The sequence below is a fragment of the Syzygium oleosum genome, unplaced genomic scaffold, assembly GCF_021117445.2.
Source record: "Syzygium oleosum isolate NSW1041296 unplaced genomic scaffold, Sole_v2.1 Sole_v2.03, whole genome shotgun sequence".
Lineage (NCBI taxonomy): Eukaryota > Viridiplantae > Streptophyta > Magnoliopsida > Myrtales > Myrtaceae > Syzygium > Syzygium oleosum.
In genome coordinates this window covers 1-21,671 of record NW_026607487.1, presented here as the reverse complement: position 1 = coordinate 21,671, position 21,671 = coordinate 1, and the positions used below count along the sequence as shown (strand labels likewise).

The 21,671-nt window shown below is 40.3% G+C and overlaps 2 protein-coding genes across 2 annotated transcripts; one reads left to right on the top strand and one right to left on the bottom strand.

Annotated features, from left to right (window-relative positions):
- Positions 1-7,257: 7,257 nt before the first annotated feature.
- LOC130137568 (protein ROOT HAIR DEFECTIVE 3-like) lies at positions 7,258-9,758 on the bottom strand. The gene is made up of 7 exons (XM_056309166.1): positions 9,722-9,758; positions 8,387-8,538; positions 8,101-8,162; positions 7,923-8,016; positions 7,539-7,609; positions 7,363-7,426; positions 7,258-7,281 (listed from the first exon to the last, which is right to left on the bottom strand). The coding sequence occupies exons 1-7, from the start codon at positions 9,756-9,758 to the stop codon at positions 7,258-7,260; spliced, it is 504 nt and encodes a 167-aa protein (XP_056165141.1).
- An 8,485-nt stretch (positions 9,759-18,243) lies between these two features.
- On the top strand, positions 18,244-21,631 carry LOC130134689 (flap endonuclease 1-like; the record flags this gene model as incomplete). Its single annotated transcript, XM_056309165.1, has 17 exons — positions 18,244-18,429; positions 18,509-18,625; positions 18,740-18,798; positions 18,966-19,025; positions 19,129-19,182; positions 19,270-19,318; positions 19,402-19,449; positions 19,603-19,668; positions 19,753-19,803; positions 20,200-20,317; positions 20,383-20,469; positions 20,589-20,692; positions 21,083-21,187; positions 21,278-21,334; positions 21,411-21,419; positions 21,458-21,495; positions 21,577-21,631. Coding segments are annotated over exons 1-17 (1,089 nt in total), but the record flags the coding sequence as incomplete, so codon positions are not given.
- Between the last annotated feature and the right edge of the window lie 40 nt (positions 21,632-21,671).

Sequence of the window (21,671 nt, the reverse complement as noted above, 5' to 3'; positions counted from 1 at the left end):
AAATTTCCAACGAAAAATTTTTCGTCGCTAATTTCCAACGAATTTTGCGACGAAAAATTTTTCGTTGGAAATTTCCCACGAATTTTGCAACGAAAATTGTACACACTAAAATAATTGCCTGGAAAATTGAAATTCGTGGGAAAATTCGTTGGAAATTTCCAACGAATTTTCCCACGAATTTAAAAAATGCCGAACAATACCGGGTTTTTTCGAATTCGTCGCAAAATTTGTTGGAAATTTCCAACGAATTTTGCGACGAAAAATATTTCGTCGTTAATTTCCGACGAATTTTACTTTTCGTTGGAAAATTTGTCGCAAATTTGCGACGAAAATTTTTTCATCGCAAATTTTCGTGTTAAAAATCCAGTTTTTTTGTAGTGAACCCTTGCTGGCCACAATGAAAAAAGAAAAGAAAAGAAACAAAAAAATAAAATTAAAAAATAATTTAAAAAAATAAAAAATGTGTCAACGTCAGCTCCGGCCGTGTCATATAGGACGATTTGCGTCCACATCACTGATTTCTGGCCAAAATTGGCCGAAAGGACTACACTAGTAAAACATCAATTAGTTTAAGACTAAAATGGTTGATTGAAAGGTTTAGGATTAAATTGTCATCCATACAATAGGCTTAGGACTTTTTTGGTAATTTTCCCGTCCTTAATGATACGATTTGAATTTACTTATATGTATATATACTATAAATATAGATAAAATAAATTAGCTAACTAATGATACGATTTTAGTTTACATACATATACTCTACACAAAGAATGTATCAAAACTAATTAACGATAGCATTTGAGTTTTCTTATATACAATGTATATAGTAATAAAATAAATGACCTAATTAATGATAGGATTTTAGCTTTGTTATATACAATGTACATAGTATTAAAATAAATGATCTAATTAATGATAGGATTACACTTTACTTATACACAATATAAGTTTAACAGTATATATGAATCTATACACATGTTGTTGGTATGTAGGTTCACATATCCTTCTTTCAATTCCCAGCATTTGCTGTATCCCCTTTCTCCATTGCTCCTAAACTTTTTAGGCTGCTTTCATCTGTCCAACCTCTCATTTTCACTTCCTAATTTCGCCATTCTGTCTCCTAACGGTGGTTCTATGTGTTATTATGGGATGGCTTCGGCATTGGGTGCTCTTCCCATCACTTTCGTCTTGAGATGGTGGTCGACGAGTTCCGCATCGGTTGGTTCGAAGAGAAAGAATGAACCAGGGGTGGAAGCTGGCAATGCCAGAGTCTCATACGGACATAACTTGTATTCATTCCTTCCTTGCATGAATTGTCCGCATTCAGGAAAACATGGCAAAGAATCGGTGGCGAAGAGCTTCTAAGGTCGTTGGGAAACTCGAATGTTGTCTTTGTGTTGTAAATCCCGCGAAGAGTTTCTTCAGAGACAACAAAATAAAGATCCGCACAGCATCATTTGAATTGTTTGAATGACGCTGATGTGGCCCTGGCGAGTCTGAGCTGTTTGAACGATGCTGTGCAGAGTTTCGATTGTTGTTTCTGAAGAAACTCTTCGTGAGATTACGAAACAAGACAACATTCGGATTTCGCAAAGACAATGGAAACCCTTCACCTCCGGTTTCTTGCCATGTTTTCATGCTCGACTATGACTTTGCAAGCTTCCACCCCAGATTAATTCTTTATTAGTGGGGCTGAATGTCTAGATGCCCTCGTTATTCTTTGTTGTATTATCACCGTCTCTTTTATTTCAGAATTGTATCTTTCATAGCTTTATTTCAGAAATCACATCAGTGCGTGTATGAACTGCTTTCTTTCAAAGGATTATCTAAACGCCATTGCAAAATCCGAGTGTCACCACATCATATACCGCGAAGAGTTTCAAGCAGATAATCCTAATTGTTTAGGAAAATCCAATTTGGAAAGTGAAAATCAAACCAGAAACCATGTTGAAGCGTTATTGCATGAAACACACGAAGTTAGTGCAAAATCTGACTAAAATTAGGAAAGTAACTAAATTGGACTTCGCTTCCAACTAGACCGGCGACAGAGAGAGGAGCACAGCGACTGGCGATGGCAGAACTCTGGGAGGCTGCTGCGGGCTCGCTAGGAAATCTGCTGATGGTAGTACAGCTTGATGGATGCCTCGGCTTGGCTCGCGGAAGAGGGGGTGTCAATGTGCTCGTGAATCGTCCTTCCTCTGATGACTTTTGCTTCCCTTCAAGATCACCACTCGTGTTATGCAGGCCCACTATCTCCAAGCCTGTCTAACCCGTGAGTTCTTTACCTTTCTTTCACTCAGAATTCGATATTTGACCAAGCAATCTCCGTCTTCCAACAATCCACCCCACTTCCTATTTTCTTCTTTCCAATTCACTCCGCCATTCTTGAACATGTCTTGGGTTCGTCTCCTTGTGCGAACGAAGAAGGTGAGACGATCGCCCGAGAGAGAGATGGCGTGCGTCCTTGAGTTGGGCACCTCACCACGAACCATCGAAGGATGAGGCTTGGTCACGGACGAAGTACCGCGCGGATGGTTGATTACGTCGAGAACGTCTTGGGACAGACACAAAGGACGGCATTGGAGGACGTAACCGAGAGGACCGACGACTATGTAAAATAGTATCTGGGATGTGAAGCCTGCCAGTAGTTGCTCGTGAATCGACGAGACCGAGAGAGAGCTCAAATACACCGAGATGGCTCAGTGAAACGCCAATTGACCTCAGCGATCGGTGAGCCAAGAACACCAAAGCGAATAGCGGACAGTAAGTGGCGACGCCGCGGATGCCAAAGTGATCTTGAACGCTAGAGAATTGCCCGTGGATTGTCGAGAATCACAGTGGAGGGTGAGTGTTGATGTCTCTTGCCAAAATATGGTATGTGTTGGGTAGCCTTGTAAATTATTCGAACCCCTCAAACATTAGATGAGGATCGCCAAAATTTAAGTGTCAATAATATATGTGTGTGTCAGCAATTCAATTCGCAATCCAATTTAAACTGTAACGACGTGGGTCCCACTCGCAAGATATTGTCCGCTTTGGACACCAAGTCCTCACGGTTTTGTTCCTCCGATGGCAGCCCATACTACCCCCAGAAAAGGCATCTTGCAAGTTAAGGCTTCCCAAGCCTTTATAAGTTGCCAAGGACTCCCCCCTCAAGCGATGTGGGACAGGAGAGACGTGCCCCCTTCGCCATCCTAGAAGCCTGCCAGGAGCCGCTCCTTGTCCAAAGTTTGTGTGTTGGGTAGCCTTGTAACATTTTATATGGTGCCATGGGGAGGTTGCATTCCGACATTGATCACTTGCATCGTTGCTAAATACCGAAAAAAGGAGTAGAAAATAATCGATCGGATAAGAATGATCGAAAGTCAACGACGACCAGCATGCCAGGAGCAAGTGGAGGAGATGGATGAATTCTATAATGATTGGCCTGCCATAAACCTAAATTGTTGGGGTTATGTTTTAGTTCATATAGATATGCCAAAGGAAAATAATATATGATTATCTTTTTTTACTTTAAAAACTCTAACGTCTTGAGAATCTTTTCAAATTTAAGGTGCATTTGTTTCGCACAAAATGAATTATTTAAAAAATATCTTCTTTAAAAATAATCGCTTATATTGCTTTCAAAAATAAATGAATGAAAAATATTTTCTATCGTTCACGAAAATATTTAGGAAAATGTTTTCCGAATTATTCATTTTAAAAGAAACAGATTGAGTCGTTAGGCCTTTGAAAATCCGAGTACTGTAATTACCCATTAATTTCACATTTATTTACGTTAATTTACAAATAGTAAATTCATTTTAAATAATGTTAGTTTATTTAAACATTTCTTGATCGAAAATTATATTTGGTTAGGCCAAATAATAAATGTTTATTCGTTATCATTTTCATTAAACAATGTTTGTCTTATCTAAATGTCAATCACGCTTTTTATTTATTTTACAACATGATATCTTTCATTGATAAACTACATAGTCAGAAGAAATATCAATTAGTTAGAATTTACAAATTAGCACATTTATTTCTTTACAACATTAAAAGAACTACTCTCACAGTTCAGACGTAAGAAGTTTTAATTGTTGAGAGACGAATAAAAATTCAAAAGATGATAAAATTTCTGACTTGTAAAACATGAGAAGTGGTTGTTCAAAATTTCAAGATGAAGAACAAGGTCGCTAGAGTCTAGTGATGTGCTTTCGAGATTGTGCTCTATTTGAGATATTGATGCTCCAAACAAAGGATCAGCTCTCATGAACATGCGATTTTGGAATACAATCGTGTGCTCAGACTGCTTATCTTCCCAGTTGCACTCTGTATCAGTTTAGCTTGGTGCACTTACTGATCTTGGACTTTTCTTGACCCGTCTTTATACGACGAGCTGCCCATGTTCTCCTTCTGTTTTTTTCCCCCTTGAAATGTTATTTGTCGAAATTGCAGCTGAGCCGCCCGGGGTCGATGAATTTGACCCTTGAATCTGCCCTTGGTGATCTACCTTTTTCATATGGGCCTTACCTGCTCTTATACCCAGAATGGAAATACTTAGTCTAGCTCAGGGTATGCTCTTCAGATTCAGAATTTCCTTGTTCTTTTTTTTATTTACTTGATGAAAAACTCACGGTACTGAGCTTATAGGAGGATATGGATGGCTACATTTGATAACCAATTGAAATTTTACGGCATTTCATGTTTTCTTTTAAGGCTTCTTTGTCAGATTATTTCTCCCACTATGTGCAAGGGAAAAATACCAGTCTCAGAGAGTGATTGCCTAACTACAAAATCAATTTTGACCAATATGATCTCGAGAGATCAATTTGATACCTGATGCATAAGGAAGCTGGCCCAATTCGGACACAAGTAGACACAACACTTCGGTACTACAACTGCGCGCTCTAATACATGCAACTGTCCAGTTAGGAGGTTCAACTAAGGGTAAAAGCCACCAAAAACCCTAAAATATGCCCACCGTAATATATTTATCTCAATTTTTTTTTTGTAACACCAAAAACCCCAAACTTATACCTATACGACACATTTATCCCAAACTTATACAATGTGACACATTTACCCCAATTTTTTTCTTGTAACATCAAAAACCCAAACTTGTATCCATGAAACACATTTGCCCTAATAATTTGGTGTCCCAAAACAAATTGGAATTTTTGGTGTCACAAAAAAAAAAGTTTGGGGTAAATATGTCACACAGCATAAGTTTAAGGTTTTTTGTGTCACAGAAAAAATTTAGAGTAAATGTGTCATAGTAGATAAAGTTTGGGGTTTTTTGTGGCTTTTTCCCTTGAACTAGTAGTCTAGTCCAAACTTTAGGAAATCATTTTTATTTCTGAGTCTATACTATAGTACTTCACTAGCTACAAAGTATTAATTTCGGTTATTTGTTCAAAAAATAAAGGAAACTACTAAAACTGCACTAAATCCTTCTGCAAATTATTTTAGTGATTTGTTAGATAAGAAAATATTTGTGGGATGAATTTGTTAGATTTACGACTTAGTAAATGATACATTTTTCTAATATTCATATAATAGTTGACAAACCATAAGCCATTGGTACGTTAGGTAAATAAAAGGTGTAAACAATACTTGTCAGAGATAAGAGAAGTTGGTAATTCAGAAAGAATTCTAATATAAAATGGTAACTAAACAAGAGTTTGTAACATAATTGTAGAAAAGTTGGTAATCATTCTAATTGAGGTTGGTAATTTCCAAAAAAGTCGGTAAGTAAGACAAATGACAGTGGCACCTCAATAGAAAAGTTGATAAGTTAAAAATAATATAAATATTGGAAATCAATTCAAATGAGAGTTAGTGACCAAACAAAATTCAAATGAGAGTTGATAACCCAAAATTAGGGAAAAAGTACCAAAAAAGTCATAAACATATTGCATTTATACCAATTCAGTCATAAACCATTCAATTGAACTAATTTAATCCTAAACCTTTTCACATTGATATCAATTCAGTCCATCCGGCCAATTTAAGTCGGAAATCACTGATGTGGATGCCGGCAATCCTACGTGGCACCGCCAGCGCTCACGTGGACAAATTTTATAATTTTTTAATAATTTTTTCAGATTTTTTCAATTTTTTTTTTCTTTTCCCATAACTGGGTTGGCTGGCAAGGTCACCGGCTGACCACCCTTGCCACATGCTGGTCTGGGTGAGGGCCACCGTGCCCTTGCCGGCCATGGGCGAGGGCCGCTGCACCCTCGCCGGCCACAAACGAGGGCATTGAACCCTCACCCAGATCCAAGCGAGGGCAGCGAAGCCCTTGCTCGTGGCTGGCGAGGGCCGCGATGCCCTTGCCTGGTTTAGGTGAGGGCGCGGCGGCCCTCGCCTAGACCAGCATGTAGCTGGCATGGTCAGCCGGTAACTAAAGCTTGAATAATTAAAAGTGACTTCAAAAAATGCAATTTTTTACATCCTATGATTCCGTTAATTTATTTTCTACAGATTAGATTCCTTCCCTAAGCCAGCTAAGCACCTATCTGTAACTGCTAAGAGGAAGGTATGTCACCTTGATATTTTTGAGAACTAAGCATCTGGAATATTTTCGTTTTTAAATGTGTGCAAAGGAGTAACATCACACATTGCTCTAGCGTAGAGATATCTTCAAATGCTACTTTTTATGGATGAATAGTACTCCTTTTTACTCATTTCGTAAGCCATTGATCGCCCTAGCGATGGACAATTTTTTAGATCTTTGTGATCATTTTAAACTTTTGGTAATGGTTTTGCGAGTCTATGGTAGTATTTTGCCTTGCCCCACCTGCTTAAGCCCAATTATTCTCATATTACTTTACTGATGCTCTAATGGTGTTGCATCACCCTATTCATGAACTCAATTAGGCAAACAAAAGCACCAGTGTGCTTGTATAGATCTGTCAAGAGTTTCAGCCTGATTGGCTACCATAATTGCACTGGATGATAGGGAAGCAAGTGCATGCTTCAATCCCCAAATCTGGTGTTCAAGCCTGTGGCAGTCTCTCTGCAAGTCTCTGTAAATTTCCAGCCCCATTTTCTTAGCAGCATTAAAGTGCCAACCATGGTCCTGGGTTTGAAGTATCTCAAACAACCGTCGAGAGTTGTCTGCCTCCCCAGATGGAGCTAAAAGATGGTGAGTCTAACAACCCTATAAACTGATGTCTGAAAAATTTACAGAACAATGGCCAACCTCTCTTTTGCATTTATATAATGCAACATCAAATTGTAAAATGTCCTCTTTTTAACTAAGTAAAATTCTTAGTTAAACAATCGCATCATGACCTTCAAGAAAAGTCACAAGTTTATCATTAACTCTTAGAACTAAACATTTAGCTTATCTTAACGCAAGAGGACAAGAAATACCTGGAATGCAGTTTTCAGAAGAGGCTTGCTGGCAGCTTTTTCACGGCCAATATTTTGACACCACCTACGAAAAAGATGTGTAAAAAGGGCACTAGGAAAATACTAAAACCACAACCTCGTAGATAAAATTGCAGCAACAGAAACGGTATCTCACTAGAGCAAAGCAAAAGCCTCACATGTTTATGAGCACTATATCGGAGACAGCCAAAGCGAAAAGAGCACTCTGCTTTTCAAAAGCAGTACTGTCCTGAATAAAAATGACACTGGTTAAGAAGCTGTGAGGATGCTAATTGCTGCTTACTCAAACCAAGTGTGAATCAGGTGAGTTTCAATGAGCATCAGCCACACAATAAATCAATCTTCTGGGTTGGTAAGATGAGCAAAGACATACAAAAGTGGAAAAGCAAGTTAAAGATAATACAGCAGCTACCCGATGCACAAATTATCTTTCAACATGTACAAAAAATAGAATTTGCAATTACTTATGGATAAAAATAAGTAGTTAAACATAGACAAAATAAGCTATTATATATCCATGTAAAATCATCTAGTAAATATACCTCTCCTTCTCCAGTTCCCTCCAAGTCCATAACCGGGGTACATGGTTCCATGCCGGCAGCTGTTGCCATCCATATACCTTTGGTGGTTTGGGACCTGGAAAAATACCAAACTGGTTTTGCACTTTCCGAATCCAAATACTTCATAAGAGTGAGCTAAACAGTTGGTTTGTAGACATGCCTCCCTTTAAGATGATCCATCTCGCTAAAGTTGGTGCCAAATAGATGATTTAACAGCGTACTCTTCCATGTTTGATATTAGACACAACAATAGAATAAGTTTGAATCTCTTATGAAGGCAAAAGAAAAGATTCATGAACATGAAACAAAATAAAAGAATTAAACTGAATTTGAGCAACTTGAAATCATTTCACAGCCCTTACAAGAACCTTACAAAAAGTTTTGATCTAATCCATTTCTAGCAAGAGAAGCAAAATCCAAAGCTCAGTTATTGGGAGTAAATACACACCACTAATATGAGGACCCATGGTGGAGACTACGGCGTATGAATGGCCACATTCCCTCAATTTGACCTCCTTGATGAAATTTTCAAGTCCGCCGACATTAAATGTGCCATCTCCATCAATTAGCTGAGTAGAAGAACATTCACCAGAATTACCTGTTCAGATTAGCAAGTCAAAAAGAGAGTGACTTGATAAGCCTGTACACTGTGTCTAGAGTAGACAAGACTACTATAAAAACTCGTAATCGAGAATGAAAACCTCGGATCCTATCTAAACGACGAGAAGTACCAAGAGGTTGATTTCATTATTTCAACAATTTTATCGATAACATATTTCTCCTAATGATGAAGGAAGTTAATTAATCCCTGTCAATCTCTCGAAACACGTCTGTCAACAATAATCTAGAAATAATCTTTATAGTGCTTGGGACATGATTATATTGATATCCTGTTACACTAACACCATGATTATTGTCATCAGCTACCCTTTGCAACACAAATAAAAGGGTACTAGCGAAGAAACTTCTTAATCTTCAGAGTCACTCTTACAGCTTCAAATGACTAAAGCTCTCTTCCACGGGTTTTCTGGAGCCGAAATTATCATTGAGGAAAACAAAGCCTTAAAACTTTTCAGCCCTTGCAATTGCCTTCTCAGAGACCGAGCTAACACAGCAACAAACACGATCCGAAATTGGGAGGAAACAGTTATGCTGTGTTAGAATATTAAATAATAAACATTCAACTAACAGCTTTTAGAACAGATTTAGGACAGTTGGGGGTGATTCCACAAAATCTCACATTGTATCAGATCTAGAGGTCATGAGTTCCCATTTGCCTTTCTAATTATTTATGTACACGCTTATTATTAGGCAAATTGACTAGACTAAACTACGCATGAGGAGTGTTCGAATATTAAGTAATAATTTACGTCTTCATCTAGCTGATTGCATAAAAACCAGCAGATGCATTAATTCAATATTACGAGCGAAGAACCTGAAGACCAAGCAACAGTTACGAGGATACCTAATTATACGCAAATCAACGGCAATTCAGAGATTCCAAAAGCGATAAAAAGATGTTGCAACCAGAGACTTCAATCATGATAAAGAATATGGATCATGACATACTACAAACTCAATTGCACCCACCTCAATCGATTCTAAAATATTGTTTTTTGTCAAGAACGCTATTACAAACAAGTACGAAATAAGTATATGGATCACTTGAATCATTCATAGGTGCATAGCCTAACAAAAGGATGGCTTAGTTCCCAAACGCATAGTGGAGTTCTGTAGTATCGAAAAAAATGAGAAGACGACGTCAACAAAATCTATAAGACGTCCGATGTTCCTCAGTCCACAAGCCCATGTCAGCATCTACGCTACCTGAAAATCAGTATTCGATGCCTAGTAATCCGGTGCTTGAGATCAAGTAACAAAATCGTCACCCGAGCCTTTGAAATGGTGCAATCTTCTCATGCCGGTTCTCGAATTGAGGATTTCTACTGATCACGAGTCTATGCATGGGGTATTCAATGATGATACTGAATGGAGACAACGAAGATCGGGTATCAATCTCATGTTCTTGTTTGGGTTGGAGCAAAAATTTGATTTTTATTCAATACTAAATCCTTCCCTATGCACATAGGTTCATACTCCTAAGTTTAGAATTACATCGTCTCGGCTAGAAGCCTTGGGTAAAGAAGATTAACACGCTTATCAATCGAAGAAATTCTTGAGGTTGTAATTCCAAATAATATGTTGAAATAGGGAAAATTGTCAAATCAGTCCTAAACCTATTGTATGAATGTCAATACAGTTTTAAACTTTTCAATTTTAGCAATTTAATCTTAAACCTTTTTGCGAAATATCATTGTAATCCTTTTGATCAATTTTCATCGAAAATCGCTGATATGGCCGGTAATATTTGAACTGTCACGTTAGCGATTTCTTATGAATTTGATTGGAACGACTACATTAGATTTTTGCATAATGATTTAGGATTAAATTGGCAAAATTGAAAAGCTTAAGATTGAATTGACATACGTACATTAGATTTAGGACTGATTAGGTAATTTTCCTGGTGAAACATATGGATAGGAAATGAAAATTTGAGGCTAGAAAGAGCAAGCAATCACAAAATCTATTTGCATGGAGAGGTAGAGAAGTTATCAAGAAACCGGAATTCGCTAATGCATGGGAATTGTAAATGGACATATGTTATGCTAGACCTTATAATGTATAAAAGTAAAGTGCAATCCAAACATTAATTAGAACATTGGTTTTATTTTTTCATGTCATGTACATAAGTAATCTCAAATCCTATCATTAATCACTTGTATTATTTCATTTGAACGTATGGTACGTATATAAGTAAGTCGAAATCTTATATTGTTGGGTGATTTGTATTAATTATGTGTATAGTACATTAAAGGTAAATAAAAATTCAATCATCAATTTGGTACGTTTATTTTTTGTTTATAAGGTACATGTGTACACATTACGGAATACTTTCATCAATTAATTCGGGAAAATTATCCAATTAGTCCTAAATCAATTGTACAAATGAAAATTCAGCCCTAAATTTTTCAGTTTTGCCAATTTAGTCTTAGCACAAATGACCCTTAATTATACGATTCCAATTTACTTATTTGTATATATACTATAAATACGAATAAAATAAATTACCTAACAAATGATAGGATTTTAGTTTACTTACATATACTATATATAAAAACAATATAACATAACAAATTAATGATATGATTTGAGTTTCTTATATACATTTCATATACTAATAAAATAAATGACCTAATCAATGATAGGATTACACTTTACTTATATACATTACTAGTTATGGTATATATATAAACTGTCACGCCCCGGACCCTCGAGAGCGCGGACATCCTTCATTGGTCGTGGAATTGCGACGTCCCAGGATGTGTCATCGATCCATTCATTTTAACTTTCAATTAAACGCAAGTGGAAACAATCATAATCCACCCAATCACAACAACAGAAACAATCATCCTTCTTTGGCTTTGGGTGCTCTTCCCATCACTTTCCTCTTGAGATAGAAGTCGATGAGCTCTGCATCAGTTGGGTCGAAGAGAAAGCTGCGGCGAAGAGCTTCTAAGGTCACCATGAAATCCAAATGTTGTCTTGTGTTGTAATCCCATGGAAAGTTTCTTCACAGACCACAATCAAACAACCTGCACATCATCATGCAAACAACTCGGCCGCGCCAAGACCACCTCAGCATCATTCAAACAATTCAACCCCTCAAAAACCAACTCAGCAACATCAAAGTAAACCGCAACAAAGGTAGCAATACAATTCAACTCCTCAAACACCAACCCCTATTCGACGCTGCTTACTTTGATGTTGTTGACTTGGTGTATAAGGTTGAATCGTTGGAACGTCGCTGAGGTGGTTTTGACGCGACTGAGTTGTTTGGACGATGCTGTGCAGTTTTTTGATTGTTGTCTCTGAAGAAATCCTTCGCGGGATTTCAACACAAGACAACGATCGGATTTCGCGACGACATTAGTTGGGCTGATCGTCTAGTTGCCCTTTCTATTCTATTTTTTGTTTTTTGAATTGTATCAGCGAGTGGGTCCCATCGAGACAGATCTGCAAATTCTCTCTGATATTTCAAAATGTTGGGTCTCCCTCTTGTCAAGAACGAGGAAGACGCTCTCTCTCTTCTTCTTTTCAAAATTCTCTCCCTCGCCTTTGCTCCCGATCCGCTGCATTCTGCTGCGCGTCGACGCTGCCTCTGCCTCCGCCGTCGCCTCTATAGCCCCATTGGCGGCTGGAAAATGGCAGCACCAAGTTTTGCACCAGAACTTGCACTGGTAATTCTAAATTGCACGCCAAATGTTTGCGCAATTACCTCTTTCCCTGTTCAGATCTGGATATGGAGTTTTGTTACAAGGGTTTGATGGGTGAAGTTTCTGGTGTTGAGCTAATTGGGCAAACTGTGTGGATGGGCATCTTAGTTTTTATTTGATTTGATTTGGTGTGCGGTAAAAACCCCACATTTCAAGAGAAGTTTGTGTTCACATTGTTGAAGGGCTTAGGGAGTTGAATCTTGTGGTGTGGAACAGCCAAATCCTCACTTTCGACGAATTCATCGGCAGCGGAAAGTAATTACTTCCTACCTTGAATCCATTTTGCTAACAAAATTGAAGTTGTTTTGGATTTTGGTCCTTGAGTGGCTAGTGTTCTTATCTTAGTTGTGTTTTCATGGCCTCAAGGGTTCGGCTCCATAAGGTTCTTTCTCAAAGCTTCAATAATACGCCCTGGCCTCTTCAGACTAAAAACCGAGCAGGTACAATCCATTGAATCCATTCCTCTTTTCTTATGCATGTAGAATTATGTATCAGGTTCAAAAGCAAAATATAAAAAAAAATGTCAAAAGATGGAGTAGATAAGATGAGCTTTGTGTAAGAATAGTGGCGTGATTTCTCTAATTCACTCGGGTTCTTGCAATATAATGTGAGTTATTGGTAGTATTGTTCACACGTTTTGTTTCATAGAACGATATAGGCAACCGATCACTTAGCCTCCCACTTAGGCAGAGGGCGTGTGGTATGGTATGACTCGGTACATAAATAAAAAATGGTGATATGAGTAACTTCCTCTCCTAGATAAACATAAAGGGGGGGAGGGGTATTTCTACTATCTCATTCTTTCTTCCATACGAGTTGTGATGCGGATGATGGATTTTCTAGTAGATTCTCCTCTCCTCCGCTATTCCTTTATACGTGTACAATAGAGGTGAGCTTGGTCCGGACAGGCGGTTCCCAAAATGAAACCGGGAACCGCCTACTAAGGACTGGTTCCGAGAAATTGGAACTGGGAACCGTCCGTTAGTTCCATGGATCCACCCGGGAACCAGACCGCCGGTCCGGTCCGGTTCCCAGGTGGGTCCACGGAACTGGTCCCATCAAGTTTCACGCAAATGGAGGTGACCAAGAGTGAAAGAGGAAGGCGATGAACGGCTATAGGCGCGGTCGTGAGTTGATGGGAGTTGAGAGTCGAGCTTCAAATTAGGGATTTTATGGTTTTCAATTTTTTAAAAATGTTTTCTTTTTTTTTAGTTGAAATTTTTCTTAAAAATAATATATATATTACCGGTCCAGTCTGTAACAGTCTGAATTTTCGATCCTTTTCCCGGGATTTAGGAAATGAATTTGATCAATGCACTTATAGTGAGATCTCACCCGGAAATGCGCATTCTCGGGATGCTAACCTTAGGGGTAGGGCCGTTACGGGATTGAGTTCGCACGACCAAAGAACTCGACCTGGGTTCGATCTTCGACCATATGGATTGACGAGGGAATGTTTTGAGCCAACCGAGACCGGTCTACTTGATTGATCGTGTCCAAGGGAACTAGCGACAGAGACCTTCGCAATTATATGACAACCGAGGTCGTCTGGGTGGAGTAAACTTAAACGTGATTTGACTTAGTGTCGGTCACGGGTCGAGAGCGCGTAATTCCAAAGAGCCACCCGTTAGCCAGAGATAAGCTCAAGTCGCGATTGTTCAATTTTAGTCATTTCTTAGAATTCGGGCAGGGAATCGAGAATTTTGAAAGTGACAATTTTGAATGACCGATGACGTTTTGGCTTGGCCAACCTTGGGGCCACCCATTTACTGCAAAAAATGGATTTCGGTCAGGGCGGAAAAATTACGGTTTGCCCTGTGGGCACCGAGGCTGGATTCGGAGGCCGTTTGAGGTTATTTTTCGCGGCCAAGGTCATTTTGGGGTGGCCACGCACATTCAGAGTGGTTTTGGCCAAAAATTGGAATTTCGACAAAAATTGAAAAAATAATATTATTTTATTCCCGAGACTTTGACGTGGATTTTCGAGGGCTTGCGCGATGAATTTCGCGATTCCGATGCCATATTATGTTGGCCACGCACATATGGAACGCGTATGTGCGAAAATTGAAATTTCGGTTCGGGATCGAAAAATTACGAAAATGCCCCTAGGCCTATTTTCCTTTATTCCGAATTTTGACCAAAATTTGGGGACTAACCAAGGTCAATTAGGCTAAACCAGGTCTGGTGAGCCTTGGGTTAGGGACAAATGACCAATGGGCCCTTAAATTATTAGATAAGATCAATTGGTGACCCTTGGATCAAGGGCAAAGTTGTCCAAACCCTTGGATTTTTGACACATGGATCCCACTAAGCTATCTTTGACCCATTTGACCAGATTGTCTTCTCTCTCTCTCTCTCATTTCCTTGTTTTGCCGAGAGCTCCCCCAAATTCTTCTCCCCTTTTTGTTTAGTTTACGGATTCTAGCAGTGGGCATTCTGCTCATCCTCACAGTGCTTGATTCGCCTTGCCGGAACGATTACCGGCCAGGCTGTTTGGCCTCCCACAGCCCGTCGCCCACGACACCCTTGGACCTCCCTCTCACTGTTCGGCCACCTCGGCCCGGTTTCAATCCCGGATCGGCCTACTCTCTCTCTTTTTCTCTCTTCCCGTTACGTGCGATCTGGCGGGAGCTTCGCGGGCTCCGTCGCCGTTCCGTCGACACCGGCCGTTCGGCATGTCCATATGTCGCCGTTCATCCCGGTCCGTACTGCGACCGTGCGATTCTTGTTCACCCCCCGTCGGTCCTTTGTTCATCTCGGCCAAATACGGCCAGCGTCCAGCTTGGCCGTCTGGCCACCTCGCCTCAGCGACCACAGGTCCCGACACTGTCCGTACAGCGTCCGTACGGTGTGGTGCATTCACCGCGTCCGTCTGGGTACAAACTTTGTTCACACCCCGTCCGTGCATCGCCGTAGCCCTTCTTATTGTCCGGCCGTTCCGGCCAGATTACGTCTCGCCTTTTTGGGTAAGTGTTTTCCCCAAATGTCATTTAGGAGTTCGGGTATCGTAGGGCATGTTTAGGGTTTAGTTCGGGTAGTTTATGTGGCTATTTTAGGTCTAAATTGAAGGCTGATTGTGTGGTTGTTGTGGGCTGAATCAGAGACTGAGTTGGCAAGGAAATTTGCGAGGTTTAGGAGGCTCGATGATGGTTGAGGTGTTGTGGATTGATTATGGCCGAGATTGTGCGATTGATTGGTAGAATTATGCCTTGAATGGCACTTTGTATGTGGTTGTGTGGCTCGTGATGGTTGGCTGGTTTGGTGTGTGTTTCGGGCTGAATGTGGCTTGGCCGTGTGCCTCGTGTGTGTGGCCGTGAGGTGTGTGAGTATGGGAGTGTGAATGTGCATTAAATTCGCGTGCCAAGAGCGTGTGGTTAAGTGGTGCGTGTTCGTGTGACGAGAATGCGAAATTATGGAATGTGTGTGAAGTGTGTATGTTTGGTAGTGTGTTTGTGTGGTGGCGTGGTACGTGTGGAGAGTGTGGAACGAAGGTTTGGAAATGTGGGATTGGTTGGAAAGGATCCGTCCTGAGGCGTGTACGCTTACGCGGGACGATGCCGTCCCTGACGAGGTGACGATGCCGGCCCGACGGGTGTCGATGCCTGACGTGGTCGAAAGGCCGTTGGCACGATGCGTTTTACGCGGCGCGGTAGAAGGAAAATGTGTGTAGGATTACGTCGAGGCGTGTACGTTTACGAGGGACGATGCCGTCCCCGACGCAGGTGACGATGCCGGCCCGACGGGGTGACGATGCTGACGAGGTCGAAGGCCGTTGGCACGATGCGTTTTGCGGGCGCGGTAGTGGTGGAAAGGTTGAGAATGAGTGGGATTTGGCAAGACAAGCGAGAGGATTGTGGAAAGTGACGCATGGTGTGAGTAGCGTGCGAGTGTGTTTGTATTGCGCGATGTGATGCTTAATTATGGGGTAGAAACTGCTAGGCACGGTATGGGACGTGCCCAAGTGGTTTTGTCTTATAATTGAGGCACGCGACGTCTGTGATTCCTTCTTTGTGATGTGTTGGCTGTGTTATTGTCTAACGTGCAGGAACGTGCGTGATGGATTCCAGGTAGGGTCGCATGTGATTGTTAGTTTGGCCGATCGTTGTGTGTTATGTGTATTTTCGTCTAGCGGTACGTGAGTGCCTACGTGGGGTTTGGGGTTGTACACTTATTGAGATTCGTCTCACGGTTGTATAACCGCCACTTTCAGACCCCCGGCCCTAAACCCGGGAAGTGTACCTTTTTCTTTTTGGAAGTCCGGGGAGGCTGCTTTGTTGGTGCCCGGTGGAGGCTGCGGTGAGTTCGGAGATTCAAGCCGAGGAAATTCGAAGCGAGAATAGAAAAGGGCGACCCTTAGGTTTTCCCCTAGGGTGATTTTAGGGGGTTGTATAACTTGAGTTATCCGATAGTGAAGTTAAGATAACCAAACCCACTGAACTTTTGTTTAAACGGTGATGAGGATGTTAGTACGTATTTATGTCCGTAATATGATGTTTGTATATTTGGTGTTGTATGAATATGTGGTTCTTTGGATTGTTCACATTGTTCTACCCCGTTGTCGTCATTATTTGTCCAGGGTTTTGTTATTCGCTTCCGCATGTGGCTACGATGTTTGGGTTGGGTCGGCAACGTTCCTGGGACGTCGCATCATTTCGACCGAAGCAGGGGATGTCGCGAGCTCGATGGGGTTCGGGGCGTGACACAGTCCGGATGGGCGGATGGGCGGTTTGCTTCTTCTCCTGCTGCATCTTCTTTTGTTTTTCCATTTCGCGGATACGATTTTGAAGTGTAACAATATCACTCCGACCTTTAGACCCAGCGAGCTGTATCCAGAATATCCTTTTCATTCATCCTAACAAATTGTCACGGGTGTTTATTTGTCACATATGTACCAATTTAGGATTTTTCGTGATAAAAAAATTAGCTTTAGGTAAATTTGTCATAGGTATATCAGTTTGGGGTTTTTTGTTGTCAAAAAATTAGTTTTGGGTAAATTTATAACAGATGTACCAGTTTGAGGTTTTTCGTGGTATTAACCCTTTTCCTTAAGATAAAATGGTTTTTTTACAGTTTGGTTCTTAACTTGAACAAACGATGTTCAACTTCAAAATACTACTGAACCTGATTTTGTTTTTGGCTTTTTCCAAGTGCAAGGTGCGCCGGGCTTTGAAATAAAATGAAATGATGGAGAAATTTAACTGTGAGGAGTAAAATTCTTGGAAATTAAAGTCCACAGGAAAAGTGGACTTTGAGGAAATGTAGATGCTACGAAAGTAAATTAAACGAACTTACGGTGAAATTGCATCTTTTGGTCTCTATCGCTTCCTCTCTCATGCCCCGACAGCTCTCTCTCTCTCTTTTCCTTATTTTCTTTTTACATGCTCTTCGACAATCTGCCTCCTCTGTTCTTATTTTTCTCCCTTTTTTTCTGCCGAGCACTTCCCTTTTTTTCTCTTCTTTTTATTAAAGTTCTCTCTCTTTTGCCGACCATAACCCTCTCTCTGTATTTCTCTTTCTTGGCCGTGGAGAAAAGCTCCATCCTTTTCATTTTCGAGCTATCTTTAGCGATGATTTTTTTTTTTGGTCAGAAATATAAACTGCTCATTAATAACTTGTAAATAAAGAACCCACAGGCGGGTGCCAAACAGAGCAAATCTGCAGGGCGCGGAGAGCGGGTCAGCCAATTTCTCGGTGAGTGCCTTTTTACTGTGGGTCTTGCTACCCAGTCAGCTACACTATTTTTAGCCCTATTACAAAAAATAAGCTTAATGTTAGAAAAGCTGGAAACCAGGTCACGGGCTTCACTTATCAGTACGTGCTGTTCCCACGACAGGTTTTCTACAGAATTGACACTTCTCATTAAACCTAGACAATCAGACTCCAGAATAAGCCTTTCCCCTGCACGTGGAGAGAGGAATTTCAGCGTTTCCACCATAGCTTCGCTTTCTGCTTTTTCTATGCCCAGATTTTCTTGTTTTCTTTTGGCTGTGAATTCCGGTCCCTGAATTCTGTTCCCACTCGCGACTCCCACGCTCTCCACCCACACGCGCTGGTCTCCAAATTAGGCGGGAAGACGGAAGAGCTCGAACCCTAGAATTCTATTTCATCCTCAATTTCAACTGCAATTTGATCTCTCTCCGAAAATGGGCATCAAGGTAGTTCCTTACCTCCGTCTTCTTCAATCCGATCATTTCCCATATGATTGTTAATTGAATCGTCCGTTGATTTCGATAGGGACTGACGAAGCTACTGGCGGACAATGCCCCGAAGGCGATGAGGGAGCAAAAGCTGGAGAGCTACTCCGGCCAGAGGATCGCCATCGATGCCAGCATGAGCATCTATCAGTTCCTCGTTAAGTGCTTTGCTTTTTATGGATTGATGCCTGTGATTGATTGCACGTTTCGGTGTCGGTGGAGATTGGATTTTGAGTGTTGGTGGTTTTTCGGTCTTTGATTGGTGGATTAGATTGTGGTTGGGAGGAAGGGGACTCAGATGCTCACCAATGAGGCTGGTCAAGTCACCAGGTACTGCTACTGGCATCGCAATTCTTCAAAGAAATGAAAATCCACTTGGCTCAAGTTTCTGTTTTGATGCTTCAGATGTTATTGCGTGGACTCGGTTTCATGTATGTGATCTTTATGCTTGGGAAGTGTTGACTTTGAGCTGCTTTTTGATTTGTCTTCCCATGTAGTCATCTGCAAGGCATGCTTTACCAGACGATTAGGCTGTTGGAAGCGGGGATACAGCCAGTGTAAAATACTCGTCTTTACCTCCTCTGTTTTCATTGGGATGCAATGCTAAGAAGAATGAAGCTCATCTTTCTCTGAATTACGCTTTACTGTTTGTTACGATAGCTACGTGTTTGATGGTCAACCTCCTGATTTGAAGAAGCAAGAGCTTGCAAAACGGTACTTTATTATTATGTAGCCTTCTATTCTCTCGTTTTTTTAAAGTATCTATGAATACGTTTAGTTACCTTTAATGAGTCTTAGCAGTTTTTTGAAGAGGGCAGATGCCTCTGAGGATTTGGCATTAGCCATTGCGGTATACGTGCATCTCTCTCTCTCTCTCTCTCTCAGGCACAGAGTACAAAAAGGCTTAGTGAACTCTGTATTTATTGCCTGCAGTCTCAGAACAAGCAAGACATAGAGAAATTCAGTAAAAGAACTGTGAAGGTTTGTCTTTGTTTGGATCACTTCCTTACAGTGCAATCTTTTTGTCCTGTTCGATGTGAAGTTTGATTTTGTCTTTGTTTTCCAGAAGAACCTATCTACGTAGCTAACTGGGTGTGTGTGGACTTGTGGTACATGGCTTTGATACCCTTGCAGGTGACACAACAGCACAATGAAGATTGCAAAAGACTACTAAGACTTATGGGTGTCCCACTAGTTGAGGTTACTATTCTGTCTGAAAAAGTTTGTTCTTTTTTTTTATTTCTAACAAAAGTTTAGATATCAAATTCAGGTTTTGTATGTTAGGCTCCTTCAGAAGCAGAAGCACAATGTGCTGCACTTTGCAAAGCTGGAAAGGCAAGTATCTTCCTGTTTGATCGTCTTCTGATTTAGGATAGTTCATTGTTTCCCATGATAACCAATCGTTTAACTCTATGTAAATTACCATCTTGTTTCCATGATTTAATTTCCTTGTTCACTGAACTTATGCTTGTTCACTTGTCTAATGTCTTCTTCTGCATAGTCACTTGTTTCCTTGAAAGAAGTTTTTACAGGATTCACTGAACTTATGCTTTTTCACTTGTCTAATGTCTTCTTCTGCGTAGTCATTTACATTTGGTACGTTCTTTACTAAATCATCTTTGTCCAAGGAATTTTCGCTGACTTTGAATTCCTATCATTGCTTAATTGTTGTGCGGTAACCAGAATTCATCTATCACGAATGGTGTTTTAGATGTAATTTTTGTATTTCAGGTTTATGCAGTTGCTTCTGAAGATATGGATTCCCTTACTTTTGGAGCTCCTAGATTTCTTCGCCATTTTATGGATCCCAGCTCAAGAAAAGTTCCAGTCATGGAATTTGAAATTTCAGGGTACTTAGAAAAGTTTATTCATTGCGATTGCTTAAATTTTTTTTTCCTCACTTTCATGACTTTTAGATCTTGGAGGAGATGAATCTGGATATGGATCAATTCATTGACCTTTGCATTCTCTCTGGATGTGACTATTGTGAAAGCATTCGAGGTAGACGTGATATTATTGCAGTGCTCTGTTAACTGTTTTATGCTATCGTATATCATTCTGCCCTCTCATATGTTTTAGATTGATGATTTCAGTGGCTTACTTTGGAATGAATTTATCAGGTATTGGAGGGCTGACTGCTCTTCAGCTCATCCGTCAACATGGTTCCATAGAAAACATACTAGAGAACATAAACAAGCAAAGGTGCTTCTTATTCTCTTATCTTGTCCCCCGACTTGTAAGCAAAATAAGGCAGCAAAGTTTCTCACTGTAATTGTCTTGGCTGCTGATTCCTTCACTTAAAAGAATTATCTCTCAAACTCAGCTGGAGCGGAAATATTTGATCAACACTTTGAAACTGAAAGATCATTTGCCACCAATAGATTTGGGCTGGCAATCAGTGCATCAACCATGCTACTTCATGTGTTGATTTACTATAATACTTTTATCTATTATGATGTCTGCTTTGTCTATTCTTTCGCTCTCACTTGAACAAAATTCGTTTCTCTATCCTTAAGACCAACCCGGAGGTTCTTTTGCATTACTTGGAAATCTTTATTCAGTTAAGTTATCCTTCTTAAGGAAATGTTTGCTTGTTTTTTGAATAGGTATCGAGATACCCGATAATTGGCCCTATGGCGAAGCTCGACTGCTTTTTAAGGAACCAATAGTTTCTACGGAAGAACAACCTGAGATAAAATGGACTGCTCCAAATGATGAAGTGGGCCATTTTCATGTTGGGATTTACTTGCAACATTTCACTTTTGAATTCTTGACTCATTTTCTAATTGATTGTTCTTTCCCTTTCAAGGGCTTAATGTCCTTTCTAGTGAATGAGAATGGGTTCAACATTGACAGAGTGACAAAGGTATGGCTTCTATCTTCAGTAATGTGTTGGTCAGTTGCCTACTCGAGGAAGTTGCTTCTTTTCCTCTGGAGGAGAGAGCATACATGTTTTCAATGTTGTTTTACCATGTGCAGCAGACGATAGAAGATTAAGGCAGCTAAGGATGAGTCATCACAAGGCCGGTAACTAAAGCGTGAATAAATGGAAGTGACTTCCAAAATGCACTTTCTTTCATCCGATGATTCCTCATTTATTTTCTACAGATTAGAATCCTTGTTTAAGCCAGCTAAGAATCTATCTATACCTGCTAAGAGGAAGGTATGTCATCTTGATATATTTGAGTACTGAGCACCTAGAA

What these genes read in the sequence shown, in the direction of transcription:
- LOC130137568 (XM_056309166.1), bottom strand. Translation starts at nt 9,758, where the DNA reads ATGCTGACATGGGCTTGTGGACTGAGGAACATCGGAC. An exon ending in TGGGTCCTCATATTAGTGGT is followed by an intron (nt 8,163 to 8,386) that starts GTGTATTTACTC and finishes CAAACATGGAAG; the next exon opens with AGTACGCTGTTAAATCATCT. An exon ending in TTCTGAAAACTGCATTCCAG is followed by an intron (nt 7,282 to 7,362) that starts GTATTTCTTGTC and finishes CTTTTCTTGAAG; the next exon opens with GTCATGATGCGATTGTTTAA.